The sequence below is a fragment of the Perissodus microlepis genome, chromosome 1, assembly GCF_051167445.1.
Source record: "Perissodus microlepis isolate ML-2025 ecotype Zambia chromosome 1, ASM5116744v1, whole genome shotgun sequence".
Taxonomy (NCBI): domain Eukaryota; kingdom Metazoa; phylum Chordata; class Actinopteri; order Cichliformes; family Cichlidae; genus Perissodus; species Perissodus microlepis.
The window spans coordinates 29,912,443-29,929,561 of record NC_140461.1 but is presented as its reverse complement, the minus strand read 5'-3'; the positions used below and the strand labels follow the sequence as shown (position 1 = coordinate 29,929,561).

Below are 17,119 nucleotides of genomic sequence, written 5' to 3'. Positions count from 1 at the left end.
CAAAGAGACAAAAAGGGAGCATGCAATGTATAAGCGGGACAGTGCGTCTTACTTTTTCTGGTGGGATGTGGTGCGCCGCGTGCACAGGAAGGCCCCCACTACCACCACTATGATGGTGAAGGCTCCCACTGAGATGATTATGACAATGACCAGGATATGATTTTCCCCATCTTTAATTCCTCGGCAAGAGAAAATCAAAGTTAGAGTACAAACTTTTATGCATTAATGTCTGTATGAACTTCAACAGAAAAAAAAATTAAATGCAAGATCAGAATAAATAGTTTTAAATTTGTACTGAAACAAATATGAGGCTATAGTTACTTATAAGTCACCTCTAACTGATAAATTATTAGTCTATGATCATTTCTAAGAGTTGGTTGAGTTACATTGTTCAGTCGTGGGGACACTTTTGGGAAACTTTGTCCAGGTTACAGCACGACTGTAGTGTCTGACAACATGACAACTGAGCATGAGCACTAAATAAGGCAGGAGGAATTATAATCTTACTTGGTGGAACAGGGTCGCGCGGAGGTTGGTTTCCTGAAGGTCCCATCTTTGGTGTGAGATTTGAGGCTGAATCAAGATAAGTGAAAAACAAAAAGTCATTTTAATGGTCTTTTCTATCACCACATAGAGCCTGTCAAATGTTTATTATCTTAAAAACTACACAAGCACAGTCACACGGACTAAGTTTTTCTTTCTTTCTTTCTTTCTTTCTTTAAATTGGCGTAGAAGATGGTCCTTGGAAAAAGAGAAACATTAGGGGGTGCAGTCCAGCAGTGATAAAGTGTGGAGAGCGAGTTTACCTTGGTCATTAGCCATTTTGTCAGAGGACTCAGCTTAACAGGCCAAGGGAGAGCAGAGAGGGAGAGACAATAAAAAGCAAAAAAGTGGTTAGCTGAAAACAGCAGCGAGGGAGACAGAAATAAAGTGAGAGATGGGGATTGTGAGGAGGAGGAAGAGGAAGAGAGGGGCAAAACTATAGGAAGGAAAACCAGTAGGAAAACCAGATAGCAGCCAAACAGAGTATGCTAAAGACACAACCAGGCTGACATTAGAGGAAAGTATATTGAAAAACATATACAGAAGTTAAAACACACACTGATATATATATATATATATATATAATACCTTCCTACAGTCAACACACACTGACTTTATGTCCTAAATATTAGCATTCTCTAAAAAGAGTGGATGCTTATGAAATATATTCAGCTAAAACTTAAATCAGCCGTAAGAAGCAGAAACAAACCGAACCTACAATATTCTCTACAACATTTGCTTAGCAGACTCATCAGTTAGCAGCCCAAGCCAAATTAATCAAGAAGGTTTGAAAAGCATCCTTGTTATAGCTCACGAGTTTCACGCAGCAATAGAAGAAGTGCTCAAAGGTGTTTGGAATAAAATGTATTTAAGCTTATATGATGTGTTGAATGTTCTATGGAAAAAATCCATCTGTGATGTAAATCACATCACATAAATACGCCGGTGCAATCCGAGGACGGTCACTGTGTCTGAGAAAACAAAAATCTTGAAGGCGCATTTGTTGATTTTTAGACAGCTGAGGGCAGAATAACTCCACGACTAACCCAAAGCCCTGACATAACGGCAGCTATGGAAGCTGTGTACTGTGTATATGTTAGCCAAAAGCTGCCTATTTACACATGCATAAAGCTACGTGATGACTAAGCATCTCACAGTCCTCATTTCTTTTTGTTGGAGAGCTTAAACGTCTATTTAACCGATGGACCTTTGACTTTGTTTAACAGTCTGTAAATGCTGCCATGTGAAAAACGTGCGTCACATAAACCTACTTTTTGGAGTGCGGAACTGCACGGGCTCAGACATGGGGCCCATGCCCTTTGAGTTTCGGGCCTGAATCTTGAAGTAGTAGGTGGTGTCCAGCGTTAGCTCCTGGATCTGGTGAGTCAGACGATTGCCCACCACTGGTTCGATAACCCAGTCGTGGACCACGGCGTTTACATCTGTACTGTAGTAGATGATATAGCCTACAAAAGAAGACGCCAAGAACAACGAGCAATTGTTTAAAATGTAGTTTTATTCTCCGCAAAGTAAGATCACTGATATTGTTTTTATTCTTAAGAGCCCCAACAGGAGAGCATGAGTGATGCATTTACATACTTTTCTGTAGGATATCTACTTTTACAGAAAACATATCAGTCTGCAGCTGGCTGATCAGACAGCTCCCAGACATATTCACAATCTGCACATCAATTCTTCACCTAAATGTGAGTCCATTGCAGTGCAGAGATGCTACAAAACAGTCAAAATAATAAGTAGTGAGAAAACTGTGAGAAGGACAAGAGAGGCTTTGGGGCTCACCAGTGATTTTTCCATTGGCCTCAGAGGGAGGCTGCCAGTTGACAATTATGGTGCGTGGTTTGTTCTCTTTGCTCACCACAGTCACATCCTTCGGGGCGGAGCTGGGAGCTGTGACAGGGATGGAGACGAGACATTGTTCGAGCTGATGAGAAGGTTAAATAACACACATGCACATGTTCCTACTACTAACTTTCATTTCAGGATATAAATAAAATGTGGAAAGTTTTATGCTGATAGTATTCCTGCTGGACTAAAAAGCAACAGTTTTTATATACTATACTTGTGTGTGTGTGGGTGTGTTGATGATGCACACGCACACAATAGCATCCATTTCCTCAGCTGTGAGACAAACCCCCGGGTGGGCTGAAATAAAAACGCTGTTCACCTTTCCTTTAGAAAACTCAAAAATATTTATGCAAGAGATTAAAAGAAATTTTTTTCTTTTAGTAATCTCAAAGCATGTTATTATTTTTTAAAATATTATCTTTTTTTGGCATTTTGCCCTTATTTGATAGCGATAGTGGAGACAGACAGGAAAGCAGAGAGAGGGGGTAGGAGACGCAGCAAAGGGCCCCAGGTTGGATTTGAACCTGGGCCACTGGCTTCTGGCCATATGGTTGCCTGCTCACCCACAGAGCTAAAGTCGTACAGGTACTGAGAGTTTGCTTGTTGGTTGATTACCTGGTATGCAGCCAGCTTTAAAAAACAAACAAAAAAACAAACAAACCCACACACACAAAGGGAGTTTATGGCTTTTCAAACAGGCTACCCCTCCTGAATGAAAGACCAGCCAAAAGTAGTCTAAGGGAGACTGACTGTATCCATGTATTTTTTTTACTGCTCTTCAGGCTGAGACACCTGGTCCAGAGTTTAATATAAACTGTATTTCTATTAATATTATTACATTTTGGAAGAATGGTTAGTCCCGACCTACTCTCCTTAAATTATCACCTGCAATTAATCCCCAACTTTGCTGGAGTTTTCCTCAATTTCTATTTTAGTTACTTTTCACTGTTTTGGTTAATGGCAGTCTTTGGTTTTTACTGGACTACACTGTGGAGTCACAGCTTGCTTGATAATCTTCAAGCATTGCCCCTCCTCCTTCCTTGGTCGGCAAGAAGTACAATGTCACTCCTGAGCCAGCCAGGGGGCTCGTTACACCGTAGGTGTCGTGTTCGTGTCTTTGTACTCATGTATGTGCTGTGTGTGTTTATGCGCGGTTGTTTGTGTCTGCGTGTCTGCAGTGCTCCTACTGGTCTCAAAGGTGGTGCCCTGGGCTGTCATGCTCCATGTGCTGACACGGCGGCCTTTGGTCACCATGACGGAGAATTCGTACAGCGTGTTGGGCTTCAGATCTGGCACCGTGTAGCTCAGGTTGGTGGTGTTGACCATCTGGGGAAAAACGAGCAAAAGCGGCAAACAAGAAATCAGTTTGTGAGACGGCAGAGCCGCCGAACAACCCTGGAAACTGTTTTCCAGCAGAGAAAAGAATAGAGCTGTGTGATTTTTACTAACTGAATAACACCTGCAGATGTCTTGCTTTTCCAGACTAACAATCCAAACACTAAACACGTCAAGTTTCAATCTCAGAGAGAACAAAAACATTCACGACTGAGAAGCTGAAGCAAGGCGGCGTTTGAGAATCATTTAAATGCTCCTTCAAGTATAAAACCAGCTCCACAGATCAGTAAGACCTGTTTTAGTTCTAAAATAAATTACCAGTGTGAAGCATTCACATTCACGAGGCATCACGTGCACTATCCAGTGTTTGGAACCACATCCTTTCCATCTTTTGATGGTTTCAATCATGTTTATACGAAATAGACTCAGTTTTCACTTTATTAGGTACGCCTAGCTAAAACGAGTAAGGTCTGATGAAACAGTCCCGCAATAATTTCCGTGTTTATAATGCTTGGGTTTTTGTTGCAGCTGTTCTGAAAAGGTATTAATTCAACCTCACAGTTACAGCCAAAACAGGGCCTATTTACATCATTGAGAGTAAATATGGTAGGTAAACAACAAAAGCAAAAAAAACCCTGTCAATTTAAAAATAATTTAACCACCAACTAATATCCTGAACATTAAAACCTTCATGAAGTGGGGTTTTATTGCAAGACTTTTGCAGTGGACTGAGTGCCCAGTGCCACAAAGAGAGTGCATCATTTACAAAACATCTGTATACGTTATTACGCGCTAGTGAACTATTTAGAATCTGAAGTTATGCAACATTTATCTCAAGCTCCGCTGGGATGAAGCAGCATGAGAAAAAAAGTAGTCGTAGCAGCACAGAGTCAGGTTCTCCAGTGCCCTGTCTATAATGTTGCGTGCTATGGCAGAAGTGCAGCTCTCCATTGGGGGCTGTCAAACAGAGGGCAGTAGGATAGGAAATGAAAACACCCTGTTCTTTAGAACCGTGCAGCCTGTTAGAGAGCAGTCATCCCTTCAATAATGTACAAGCGTGTCTGTGGACTTGCACTAAGGGAGGCATTAAGGTGAAGGCTTTACTGCTGGTATACCTCTTGAGTACAGCTATGTTTACATACACGATGTACTGTAAAGTTTCAGAGCCTCTCTAATAGACATCATAATATATTAGATTGGTGATGAGCCTCAGTGACACAAAACGTTTTAAGCATCCATTCATGGCAGCAAGCTGAGCAGTACTCCATATATCTGTACTGTTGTGGATTTACATTGTGTTAATGAATCTGCTGTGTAACAAGGCATCGCTCAAATTCTCCCTCCATTCACTTTGAGTGACAACAAACCTTTGCAGTTCAATGGAAGCCTCAAACAAAAAACATTGGGTGCCAGCATCCGGTGCAAGACCTGGATACTGAGTCTGCGTACGTTTGTGCATACACGTTTCAAGGTGGCGGTATGGAGAATGCACAGTCAGATCTACGCCCTCTTTTTCTAGTTCTCAGTTTGCCTCGTCCTTGTTGAATAATTTATCGGGAAACGCGGGCCTTTATCTGAGCTCTGCTCGGTCACAGGTTTGCACACATGCATGATACAAGGACCACACACACACACACACACACCCGCTGCGCTCTATTATTTGGAGATAAGTAATCATCATAATTGAGCTGCAGCTCAGGAATTGGAATCGGAATCTCAAACAGCCTGTTCAAGGCTCGGCTCACAGTCACTACAAATATTTTAACTCTTCAGAGAGAGTGCCTCTTGATTTGCATCTGTTGGACACTAATCCCAGTAAATAAATGTAAGATTATCATGTGGTGTTCTTCACTGATGAAGAACTATTGTTAGGATTTTGTAACAAACCAAAACAATTTTTTTTAACACAGGAAAATCTGCTTGTTTAAATTCCTCAAATGAAGTTTAGTTTAGCTGAGCTGTTCAAGTACAATCACTCACTATCTTTGTATACATCTCTCGACATTGTTACTCCCTCATTTTCATTTCTCATGTTCATGACTATTTGTTTGGCCACTTACGTTTGCAATCCTGCCAGTCCTTGAACTGCTTCAACTCAAAGGGTGCTGTTCAAACGATTAATTGATTAATCCAATTCTGTGCCAGTGTCTGTTAGTTTTGGGATCTGCCTTAACCACCTGCTTGATTTAAATTTTACAGGAAATGCAGCATCATATGATCCAGTGTTTGCTTTCACCCTCGCCCTTTGCTGATCGCTCTTCTGAGTCGATCTAAGTTAAGCTATTGCTAACTCAAACTAATATCTCAATGAATCAGCTTTTTTAAAACTGAAAGGAGCGATGGAGCTGCACACGTCTGACTTCATATGGACGTAACTGACCAACTTTTTGTATTTTCATCCAGCACAGAAAGGAATCAGATTGTAGCTGCTTGTGGAAAGATGGGGGAAAGCCAATTGCTGACAGGCTTCTTTATGAAAGGAACATGAGTGTGTGAGGCTGCACTGTAAACAAACGCACCAGCTGCTCTTCTGCTTGACAAAGTAGCTGCTAAAGGACTGTTTACTCCAGCCATTGATAACACAAAGACTTCTAGTCAGAATCCAGCTGTTTAAAAAAAAAAGCTAACTTTATGTAAGACACTAACGAGCAGGACGGCCAATCATGTAAGAGCAAGTTCTGAGTTCTGATGATCATAAAAGTGCAGAGCAGAGCATCAATTTCTCTTTATAGCCCTTCAAAGGTTGAATGAAAACAGATCATCACACTGGTACAAATACCATGCTGCCCCCGAGCTTGGGAGCTGCTGTGGGAATACTTAATTATATATGCCCTCATATGACATTACTTTTTATTTTCAGCGCATCAATACGAATATGAAGGGATGCACAGAAATAAACTGAAATCGTACTATATTGCTGCATCACTAATGTTTGGACACAGCGATCTGATTTGACTTGTTCTCCGTGCTACTTATTTGAAAGCGTTGAACTGAACCTGAAACAGTTGAATGAGCTCCAAAGATAAAAAAAACAAAAACAATAAAAGTCTAACTAAACCTGCTTTGGTTAGAGAACTGATGTCGAATTGTAAATCTGATAAACTGAATGCAATCATGCGAAAGAAGAATCTCTTACCTTCACTTTAGTGTTGGCAGGGATGTTGGTCTTCCATCGCACTGTGTAGTAGCGGTTATCTGTAACCTTTTGGCTCTTGGGCAGCGAGTTGTCGGCCCAGGTCACCTTGATGGTGTCGTGGCTCAGCACCGATGCCTGAACGCCCACCGGCGGCATCATGGGGAGAGGGTCTGGTACTGGGGTGTATGGAGCATGTAAGAGGTCGTACAGGTCAACATCGGGGTCTACAGGGTCAGGACATCAGGCCATAAAACCCAACATGCATGCGCACAAAAAATTAAAATGAGCAAATTAAAACGGAATGTGAAGCGTGGTGGATCAGACAGTGGAGCCAAAACAGGACGTGGGGAGGGACGCAGAGAAAGAAATAAGGTTAATGAGTTAAAAATGCAGGACGATGGTAAGAGAGGAGGGGGAGGTGGATGGTTAAGTGCAACAGGGATGGGATTGGGAAGGGTGAAAAGAAGGAGAGAGAAGATTCTATTAGAAAAACAGACACTGACCTCTACAATAAGACCAATCTACAGAAGCTACAGTACAGTATGTGCTGCTCTATCAACTGTAGCACTACGGAAAGAGAGGAAGAGATACTCTATTCATTAAGAAAAGATTACAGTAAATGGAAAACCGGAGTGAAAGAAGACACCCGTAATCCCGCTGCCAAAAGTTACATATTAATGTCAACCCAGTCATTTCAAAGAAAGAGTCAAAACGCATTTACAGATGTTTACATCATGGAGCTTTTACAACATTTTAAAGCAAAGTGGATGAACAGACGGGACACTGAGTGCCCAGGAATATCTTCCCAGAGAGCTGCCGAGAAGGCGCATTATGTTCTTGAAAACTGAAGAAGGAAAACTGAGGATTTAAGGAAGAAGCCTGGAGGCACAGAAGAGGGGAGAGACACTAACAAATGGTCCTGTGGTTCAGGGCTTGTGTCATATTGCTGCTTTTGTTGTGCGGCTCAAAGGTGGAAAGCTTGCTGCAAGAGGGCGAGGTTGGTTGCTCCCTACTTCCAGTTGCAGTCCCTCTTTGAATCAATGCTAGATAATGACTTGTATACTCTTTTAAAAATATACAACTGAAAATATATGCGACCAAACATCTTTAAAAGTGTTAGATTCAGACAGTCAGCTTTGTGTTTAGCGCCTTTACTTAATATGGGTCATTTTATACTAGGATATACACTCACCAGCCACTTCAATAGGTACACCTGCTCAACTGCTAATGCAAATATCTAAACAGGCAATCACATGACAGCAACTCAATGCTTTTAGGCATGTAAACAAGATAAAGAGCCCCCCCCCCCCAAAAAAAAAAAACAAAAAACAAAAAAAACGTGATGCCAGGCGGGCTCGTCCTGAGTATTTCAGAAACTGCTGAGTTTACAGAGATCAGAGGAGAGTGAGCCGATTGCCCAGAGCTGATAGAAAGGCAGCAGTAACAGTACTCCTAGCACTGATTACAACCAGGGTGTGTAGAAGAGCATCTCTGAACACACAACGTATTGAAGCAGATGGGCTACAGCGGTGAGGACCACACACTTCTCCCACTAAGAACAGGAAACTGAGGCCATGGTTCTCACAGCCTCACCAAATTTGGACAGTAGGACACTGGAAAAAACGTTGAGGTTTATGAGCCTCGGCGGCTGATGCGACATTCAGACGGATGGGTCAGAATTTGTCATAAAGGTGGGGGAACGGCACATTGGCAACTGTGTGATGCCGTCATCTTAACAGCATACAGGACTATGGTCGTTCCGGCACCTTTCCAAATGCGTGTCAACAAGAATTAGAGCAGTTTTGAAGGGAAAGAGGGTCTAACCATTACAAGTGTGATGTACCAAATGAGTGTCCGGTGAGTGTATGTGTGGTGCATTTTGGAGAAATGCATAGATAATTCAGTAAGAAAACACAAATACTTGAATACTAACAATATCATAATACTACTGTCTCTCCAGTTTGCACAATTCTCAGCAGTACTCAACCAACCAGAGGTAATTAAGTAAAAGCTTCCATAGTGTAATATTAATATCTTTTTAAATGTTGAGTGGGGTTTAAACTAAGCCTCCAACAGGCAGCTGCTGGCCATCATGCTGAATATAAACACTTTAAGATGACCTTGTGGCCGGTGAATTCACTGCTCACAGCTCTGTCCTTGGTTTAGCTGTGACTGGAGAAAAAGCTCTGGTCCGTCACCCGTGATGACACTCCTCCTCAGCCCACTTGTTGGCCCTCTACTCTCTGCCTCGCTCCATTTGATGCCTCTGTACATAGCTGCCCTCATTATACGCCCAAGACTGAGTCACAGAGTTTGTGTGTGCGTGATGAAGCGCCAAGCATTCATGCGGCTGTGGAGAGGCACTGAGGTTTTGGAGTGGCATGCAAGCTACATTTCTTTACCCAGGCTGGAAGAATACAGCGTTCAATATTGTGAAGGAGAAAAGGCTGACTTACCCTTGTGGAAAAAAAAAATCTTTTTGAAATAGAGGTGAAATATTTCATTTCCTGCTTTTCAGTTAGACGTCGTATTATAAAGTATTCAGCCTAGCACTTTCTCAACCAAAGTTCACCAAGTTTTGCTCAGTTTTTTTCAAAAGTAAAAGTACTATGTAGGTCAGCTTGTCTTTTTAATCCCGACTTGAACAAACTGGCAGGAAGGGAACGCGCCCCCGAGGATTCAGCAGCAGACGATGGTGGTGGGCTTCGGTTCTGCTTTGAGAGGAAACGTTTGGATCTGACGAAGGGTTGCCAAAGCCACCACAGGGGGTCTGCGTGTGCGCAGCTCTGTATGTGAGTGTGCATGCGAGAGGATGTGAGGAAGCGTCATAGAGAGAAGGGTACAGTATGACAGCGTGCGAGTGTGTGCGCGCACTCCGGCTGCCACCCCCCCTCGACGCATGTTGACGTGATTCATGTCATCCAGCATCCCACCCCTCCTCAATTGGTTGGTGCAATAGTGCTGCAGCAGAGACAAACTGGAGTGATCAAGGCTGAGCGGAGAGGTGGGAGGCTGGATGGGAAAAGGAGGCGGGTGCAGCCCACATTCTGGGACACCCCAGGGTGCATGGGCTGGCTGTCTTCTGACACTGTCACATAATCTGTGTGAACTCCACGAACGTGCAGTCTAACTGGCAGTGCCTCACGCTTTAAGATCATTTGTCAAGCACCCTGGATTGGGACTTAAGTCCTACTTTTAATTGTGTGGCTGGCAGCCTAACAGAACTGTCCATATTCTGCGGCTGTTTTTAGTCTGCAGCACAGAGAAAACTGTGTCTCAGAGTTCGACTGATGCTGGATATTTCAGGTCAGTGCTGATGTCTGCCAAAATCCCATTACGCTATACATAATGAACATTTGTGATGAGGCTCTTTTGAAGTCGGTTATGAAAGACTTCATACAAACTTGTCGCTGCATAAAATATTCTTCTTTTGCCTGATGAAGGTTCTTTTCCTTCTTTACTTAAAAAAAAAAAAAAAAAACTCAAGTAAAGCTTCTGCCGTTCATCCTGGTTAAAATATCCATCATCACTCTCACATCAGGACTGATAGTCTGGGATAAAAAAATTAAGGGGTTTGCTCACTTGATTAAAAAGAGACTCAAGTATTCTGGGGGCCATGATGAAGAGAGTTAATTAGAGCAGTGAGACTCCCCAATGACCCATTATCTGTCTGGTAATTTGAAGTCGAGACACATTTTTTCTGATAATGACGGCGGATTAGAGAGAGCGAATAAGTGTAACTCAGAATTTTTTTTTTTTTTACAGCCACACAGTGCAAGGAGCACTGCTCATATTACATGTGATCTGAAGAACAACAAGATGAAGAGACTAAATGTGACCACTTCAAATGTTGCCTCTGAGCGCTTCAAGGTGTAAGAAATCCACTATCGCTTCAAATAAGAAAAGCCATTCGACATGTGGATGTGTCTGGTTCCTACCTGACTGTGCTCTGGTGACGGCGCTCTCGTACACGGGAATGCCTTCACCCACGTTATTGAAGGCTTTTAGTGTGATCACGTAGTGGGAGCTGGGGTCTGTGAGAGAAAGAGAAGGATGGGGGGAATAAATTGATGCAGCCATCTCATCAACCAAAACTCTTGAGATGCTCAGCTTGAGATTGCAATATTAGCAGAGCGAGTATTTGAATACAATCAGTCCTATTACAGCCATTATAATAGAGACCTCAATTATGCACATATACAGTACTGTGTAAAAGTCTTGAGCCAACCCTCATCTCTTTACATTTTTCTTCTTCTATCAGATGGACCAGCTGAAAGGCCAGGTGTATGTTTGGTGGGTCTTTGGCGGATTTGATCTCTTAAAACATGATTCAGATGAGAGGTGAAAAGTCCAGGCGCTTTTCTGTCCAAGCTCCTTAGACTACGATGACCTGGATGACTGAGAACCTTCACAGACGTATTCAGCTGCTATAGGTGGATTTCTGGGCCTGCCGCTTCTTTTGACCCAACTAGTCCAGTTTTTTTCAAATGTTTTCTGTTTTAGGGACACACTTCACACCAGCTAATATTCAGCTAATACCCTTTGGGATTCACATTGTTGGGTCAACAATACTATTTCAACTATGTCAAACTGTGTTATCTTTGGCATTTTTCACAGATTCTACTAAAGAAATAGGAACAAATTCTGTGTTTTTGTGACAGGCTGCTAAGTAGCAAAGTGCCTAAAGATACAATGTAAAATTTGTTCTTCACCAAGTCATCTGCTATGTGTAGACACAACGCTGATCCATTCCTTTAGTTAGGTGTCTTTTGTATGCTTGAATGATTCATAAGTCAGTGTTAAGTGGCTTAACAGACGAAACTCTGAAAATGGTCAGATTCAAGGAATTGGACTAAAAATGACTGAAAATAAATTAATGTCCAAATAAAAACTGTGAAAGGCCTTCAGAAAGCCTCATTGGAAGAAAAATATGAAGAAATGGTTGAATAATTCCTCCCTGTGTCTCTTTTTTCTATCCATCTTCTAGGCCCCCTTACTACAGCATTTAGACAGTGATCAGCTGTGGCAGTAGAGTGTGATGATAGAGTGTGATGCGCATTATATACTTAGAAGAACAAAAAAAAATCTAATGTTTCTTGAACGGTGGTTCTATCAGAGCAGAGCTTCCTGAGGTTTAAAAGGAATGAACTTTAATTTCATCATGTAGGTTTTAGAGTCAAGTACAGTTTGTGTGAGTTTCCCAAAGGCTGCATTGATCACATGCGGAGAAATGGCCCTCATGCAAAAGAAGAAGCAGAACATTTTAATGAGGTAAAACTGGTTTGATGACAGCGAGTGCTAAAACCACCAAATATTTTATTCAAATATCATGACCTTTAATTATTGTGTGCCCATTAGGCCAATCTGTATAATTAGCAGCTCAGGCGTGTGGTGGAGAGGATCTTATTAATTCTCTAAACACTCACTGTGGGGTACAGATGAATTAATTCAGTGTTTGTGCGTCTGCCTGTGTGTTTGCTTATAATACACAAACCATTAATTAAACTTAGCGTATAAAGTATCACATCAAATAGATCACATTAACATTTTGTCCGAAAATGATTTGACACGTGGATCATTAGTATTTGATCCTTATGTGTAACTATTTTGGGGACAAGAATGTGCACACATCTATACAAAAAGAAACATGTGAAGAACAAAAAGGGAGCGACTGTTCTTACCGAGGTTCTCGATAGTGAAGTAGCGCTGCTTGTAGTCCACCTTGATGGTCTGCGCGTGTGGACTGCCGATGCCGTAGCCAATCGCGTAACCGCGCACCATAATGTCCTGGTTCTCCGGCGGCGTCCAGCTCACCACGATGCTGTTGACCAGTGGCCGGACGTGCAGCGAGCTAGGCTGGTCCGGAACACGGGACTCTGATGGGGGAGAAGCAGGAAAAACTTCAGATGAGGAGGAAAAAAATAAATGCTAAAATACATAATTGCTCAAAACCAAGTGACAGCTTCCGGTTTAGTAAAACAGCTGACGTTACCATCCAAGTCGCTCTCAAACGTCTCTGCCGTCATCCACTCGGTGGCCGGTCCCGTGCCATTTACCGTCATGGCTGACACTCGGAAGGAGTACTCTGTTCCATGCTCGAGACCTGGACGGGCAACACCAACACATCAGCCTGAGATTCAAAGCTGGAGTATTTAAATAGAGCTTTGGCCAAAATGACCCCCCAAGTCAACTCCTCCATTAAAACCTCTCTCAGTCCTGGTTTTACTACTGGTGCGCTCTGATTGGCTGGGTCAGTTGGGCTTTCGATATTTTGAAAACACAAATATTTTAAAGCAGATACCTGATATGTCTCTCTACGGCTTAAGGAGAAAATCCATAACTCGCCTAATCTATATTAAAGTTGATTACATTTTATTTTCACATCTGATGAGTACGATTCGATGGGATTTAAAGAAAAACACAACACTAGCCTTTAAAACAAGTTAAAAACAGAGTGTCTGATAAAAAGTAGCACAAAACGAGAGACACTAAGAGCAGAAGTTTAAAAAAAAAAAATGGTAGTCTGGATTAATTCATATTTTAAAGCTATATCTCCCTTAGAGTGAGCTGCAACACCGCTGGGTGCCAGCTTTGGTATTCAGAGAAGAGGGGAACGCCTGCTGACAAATGATGTGTTGCTGTATTAATTTGCTGCAAAATTTTTCATCATCGCCGTATTGTCCCATTTGCACGCTACATGCTAATCCTGTACTCTCTTCGCTCTGTACCCACTATTCTGGGCCGCCCTTGGGGGTAGCTTCTGAAGACTGCCTAACCATCCGTGCCTCCGAGGCTACAACATCTTCTTCTAAACGCTTCTGAACCAACAAACACCCCTGTGTTCCCCCCCCCCACAGAATGTTCTACAAAAATCAACTTTTAAGTGTATATTCTCTTTGATGCAGCACACAGCGTGAAGCCGGGCCACTTGAAAGTTGCTGAGACGACATCTAATATTAATCACCGCTGCCGTGCCTCTCTGGTGATATTGTGCATATTTTGCTGATAGCGGTGGGTAATGTTAGGGTACAATAGGACATGTAACTCAATTGCAATGGGTTTAGAAACTGATGTGTGGATGTTGAGTAAATAAACAGGCCCGCAGTTAGTCTGACTAATCCCATGAATCATCTGATACGCATCTTCAGGCTCAAGATAAGAGATTTATAAAAAAAAATAAAAAAAAATCCTGCACCCCATCAGACACAGCTCACACTTTCCAAGACGCATCAGATAAAGATACTAAAATATAGAGATGACATGGAGTCTGATAGCATAAAAGTTTGAGCTTAGGGCTCAGTGAAAACGTCAAAAAGGGGAGTTCTTTGTGGATCCATCATTTTAAAATCAGATTCGATATGTGAATCTATGCATCTGTATCACTTTTGGGCTTTTAGACGAGGGCACAAAACCATCACAGTGATGTCATTGTTTTTGTGTACAGCTCTGAAAACACCCTGCAGACGTGCACAGTGATGCATGTGTCCATAACTGTACAGCAAAGTCTTTTGCTCACAGCACTGCCTGTTAAGAAAACTGGTCATGTCTCCTCTCCAACTTGTCTTTGCACTTTTTTATCTGGTGATGGGATGACTTTTCGTAGCTGCAGGGCGTGTATAGCTTTAAATGATCCGTCTTTTAAACCCGGTTCTGAACCTGCGTATCCAGGGTGGTTTGGAGACTTTGTTTTCAAACTGGGTTAAAAGGCCAAGCACATACAAGAAACATTTTACTAGCAGATGTGAACTATGGTGGCTCTCTTCCCACACCTGAACACCCACTGAATGTAACTGGAGGTAAAGTTTATAGCTAAACTCTTCCTGTACACATGGTAATAAATGCAATACATTCATAAGCACTTCCACTGGTCTGAGGGAAGAGGACGGATTTATTCAAAAAGTCATTAGTCACAATTTTTTTATTCATTACCATCCATGAGCTTGTAAAGCTGGGTGCCTTCAGTGGTTTCAGATTCGCTCCTGCGGGATCCTTTCCGGTATCGTATCTTGTAGCCGGTGATCTTCCCGTTCTGGCCGCTCAGGGGCGGAGGCTGCCACCGAAGCATGATGCTCTGAGACGGGGAAAGGTGTAAATGAAACAGAATGTCATGTTTAGCACATGCTTTTGGGGCCTGTAGCTGTAAAGGTGACCTCACAGTTTAGCAGGAGGCATCGCACCTTCCCACGCACCTTGGCGTGGACCTTTGTGTTAACAGTGTCACCGCAGTCCAAACAAGAGGGAGACCCACATCGAGCAAACACCCGCGCGAGAGACGCAGCGCAAACAGATGCATTAGGAAGAGATGACTATGAATAATAAAAGTTGCGATGATAAGCGAGGTGTGTGGTCAGGTTAAGCCTGCAGAGACACCCAGGCAGAGAGATGAAGGCAAGACGCTCTGCTGGCGGGCCCACGCTGCACTCTTTTGGGATGTGCGCTGCTGAGTTTTTGTGTGCCCATGTGTGTTTAAAGAGATAGGTGGGGGGTGGCTCAGCGTGGGAGAAGAGTTAATTAAGGCTTCCCCACTGTCACACTGATGCACAAAAGCCCGAGTACACGCACAGGGCACTCGTGCGCTCCTCCCCAGCAGAGTCGAGGGAATTGCACAAATTAAATTTGTGTGAAGTGTGTTCAATTATTTCCATTTTTCTTATTACACTATCGGCCCCGGTTCGTCATGTCGGTTGCGTTTCTACCTTCCTGGCGCTAATCACAAAAAACAGTTTAATTGACTTTTGTAAACTCACAGGGGAAGGTGAAGAGGCAGATGCCAAAAGCAAAAAAATACAACAACAACAAAAAAACCCAGAGAAGTAAGATGAGAAAACACGATGATCAGGTTGCCTTGTAGGTAAAAGATGCACCTTTCTGCTTGACAGGACCCAAAGAGGAGACCACACATGAAATGAATGTTAATTAGCTCTTTTCCACTTGCGTTTGGTTGGGTGTACCGAACTAATTGCATAAATGGTTTGTATCTAAATAATTGTACTGTAATTATTCTTTTAATGGCTTGTTTATGCTCAAAGTGAAAGATGACGACAACAAAAAGAGAAAATGAGATGAATTACTGAATGACACTTAAAGGAAAAAAAAAGAAATCTGTCAGATGTTTGTTTCACAGCTTTAAACCGCTTGGTCTGGGCCAAAGTGAGGAGGGACAGCTGGCCTCACGCACACTATCCTCTCAGAAAACTATTCATGTCCCTTCCACAGACTGAGCCCGCTTCATTTTACTCTTAAAATTAGCATGAGAGCATTTTCTCTCTACAAATCTCAGCAGAGGATCCCTCAGCATGGGTGGCTAGCTCTAACTCAGGCTGGGAGTGTGTGATAGGATTGTCTGTCAGTGTTTTCCCTCACTTGTGCTAAGCATCGACCAGCAAAGGGCCAAAAGTGCTGGTTGCCGTTTTTGTAGTCAGTGCACACACCCCGAGGTTTTCCCTATCTCTTCTTTTTTTTCTTTTTGCAATTGCTGTCTCACATGTCATGAGTGAGAAACATCTTTTGTAAAAATTAATCCCTCACTCGGGTGGGAAAGTACAATAAACAGGCCTACAGCTCTCTGTTTGAAGATCAAATGGCTGAGATGATGGGCAGCCGAGGCCCGTTTCCTGTTTTAATCAGGGGCGTGTTGTGCAGCCAGCAGCCACCTCAGCAGCCTTATCAAATAAAGCGCGTCACGCGAGAACTGCGGCATGTTTCGGCTGAAATAAACAGGATTTAACAATGAAACTTAAAAAGACTGAGAGGATGCCAGGACTTGTTGGCTGAGCTGTGGGGGGGAAAAGAAATTGATCCAGTTATCTCTGCTCCAAAGAGAAAATTGAATCCAGATAAAATGAGATCTCACTTTTAAACAAGTAAATCTTTTTATCACGTTGCCTATAAGCCTGCTAACAAAAAAAAGGTGAGTGAGAAAGTGAGATCTCTGTTACTGAGGGTGAATTGGAAACTGGTAAGTCATCACACTTCTAACCGTTTGCACTTAATGAACCGATATTGGTTAAAAAATTAACTTTTCCAACTTACATTCATTATGAGTTGTGTTATGTCGGGTTTCAACTAGATGTCTAACTTCATTCAACCTATAAATTCTACCTGAGTATCAATTTTAGTTAGCCCGCATCTTCCTGTATCCTATCAGATTTGAGCTGTAGGCTCCCGTGCCAGTTTCTGTACGGATGGAGTGATACTGAGGATGAAACCTTCTGACAGGCGAGTCTCCTGCCGACGAGA

The 17,119-nt window shown here is 42.6% G+C and overlaps 1 protein-coding gene across 11 annotated transcripts in view; it reads right to left on the bottom strand.

The window, feature by feature from the left end:
• neo1a (neogenin 1a) overlaps positions 1-17,119 on the bottom strand; it is a 161,725-nt gene that overhangs the window by 6,962 nt on the left and 137,644 nt on the right. For 6 of the 11 annotated variants that reach the window (XM_084942866.1, XM_084942100.1, XM_084942777.1 and 3 more), the window contains exons 13-23: positions 14,810-14,951; positions 12,873-12,983; positions 12,562-12,756; positions 10,819-10,914; positions 6,881-7,104; positions 3,597-3,735; positions 2,344-2,451; positions 1,815-2,009; positions 807-839; positions 508-573; positions 53-179 (exon numbers count right to left, since the gene is read on the bottom strand). In XM_084942866.1, coding sequence (XP_084798992.1) covers positions 53-179; positions 508-573; positions 807-839; positions 1,815-2,009; positions 2,344-2,451; positions 3,597-3,735; positions 6,881-7,104; positions 10,819-10,914; positions 12,562-12,756; positions 12,873-12,983; positions 14,810-14,951 — 1,436 coding nt within the window. The remainder of the gene's footprint in view (positions 1-52; positions 180-507; positions 574-806; positions 840-1,814; positions 2,010-2,343; positions 2,452-3,596; positions 3,736-6,880; positions 7,105-10,818; positions 10,915-12,561; positions 12,757-12,872; positions 12,984-14,809; positions 14,952-17,119) is intronic. The other 5 variants (XM_084942438.1, XM_084942691.1, XM_084942190.1 and 2 more) reach the window with 4 other exon arrangements.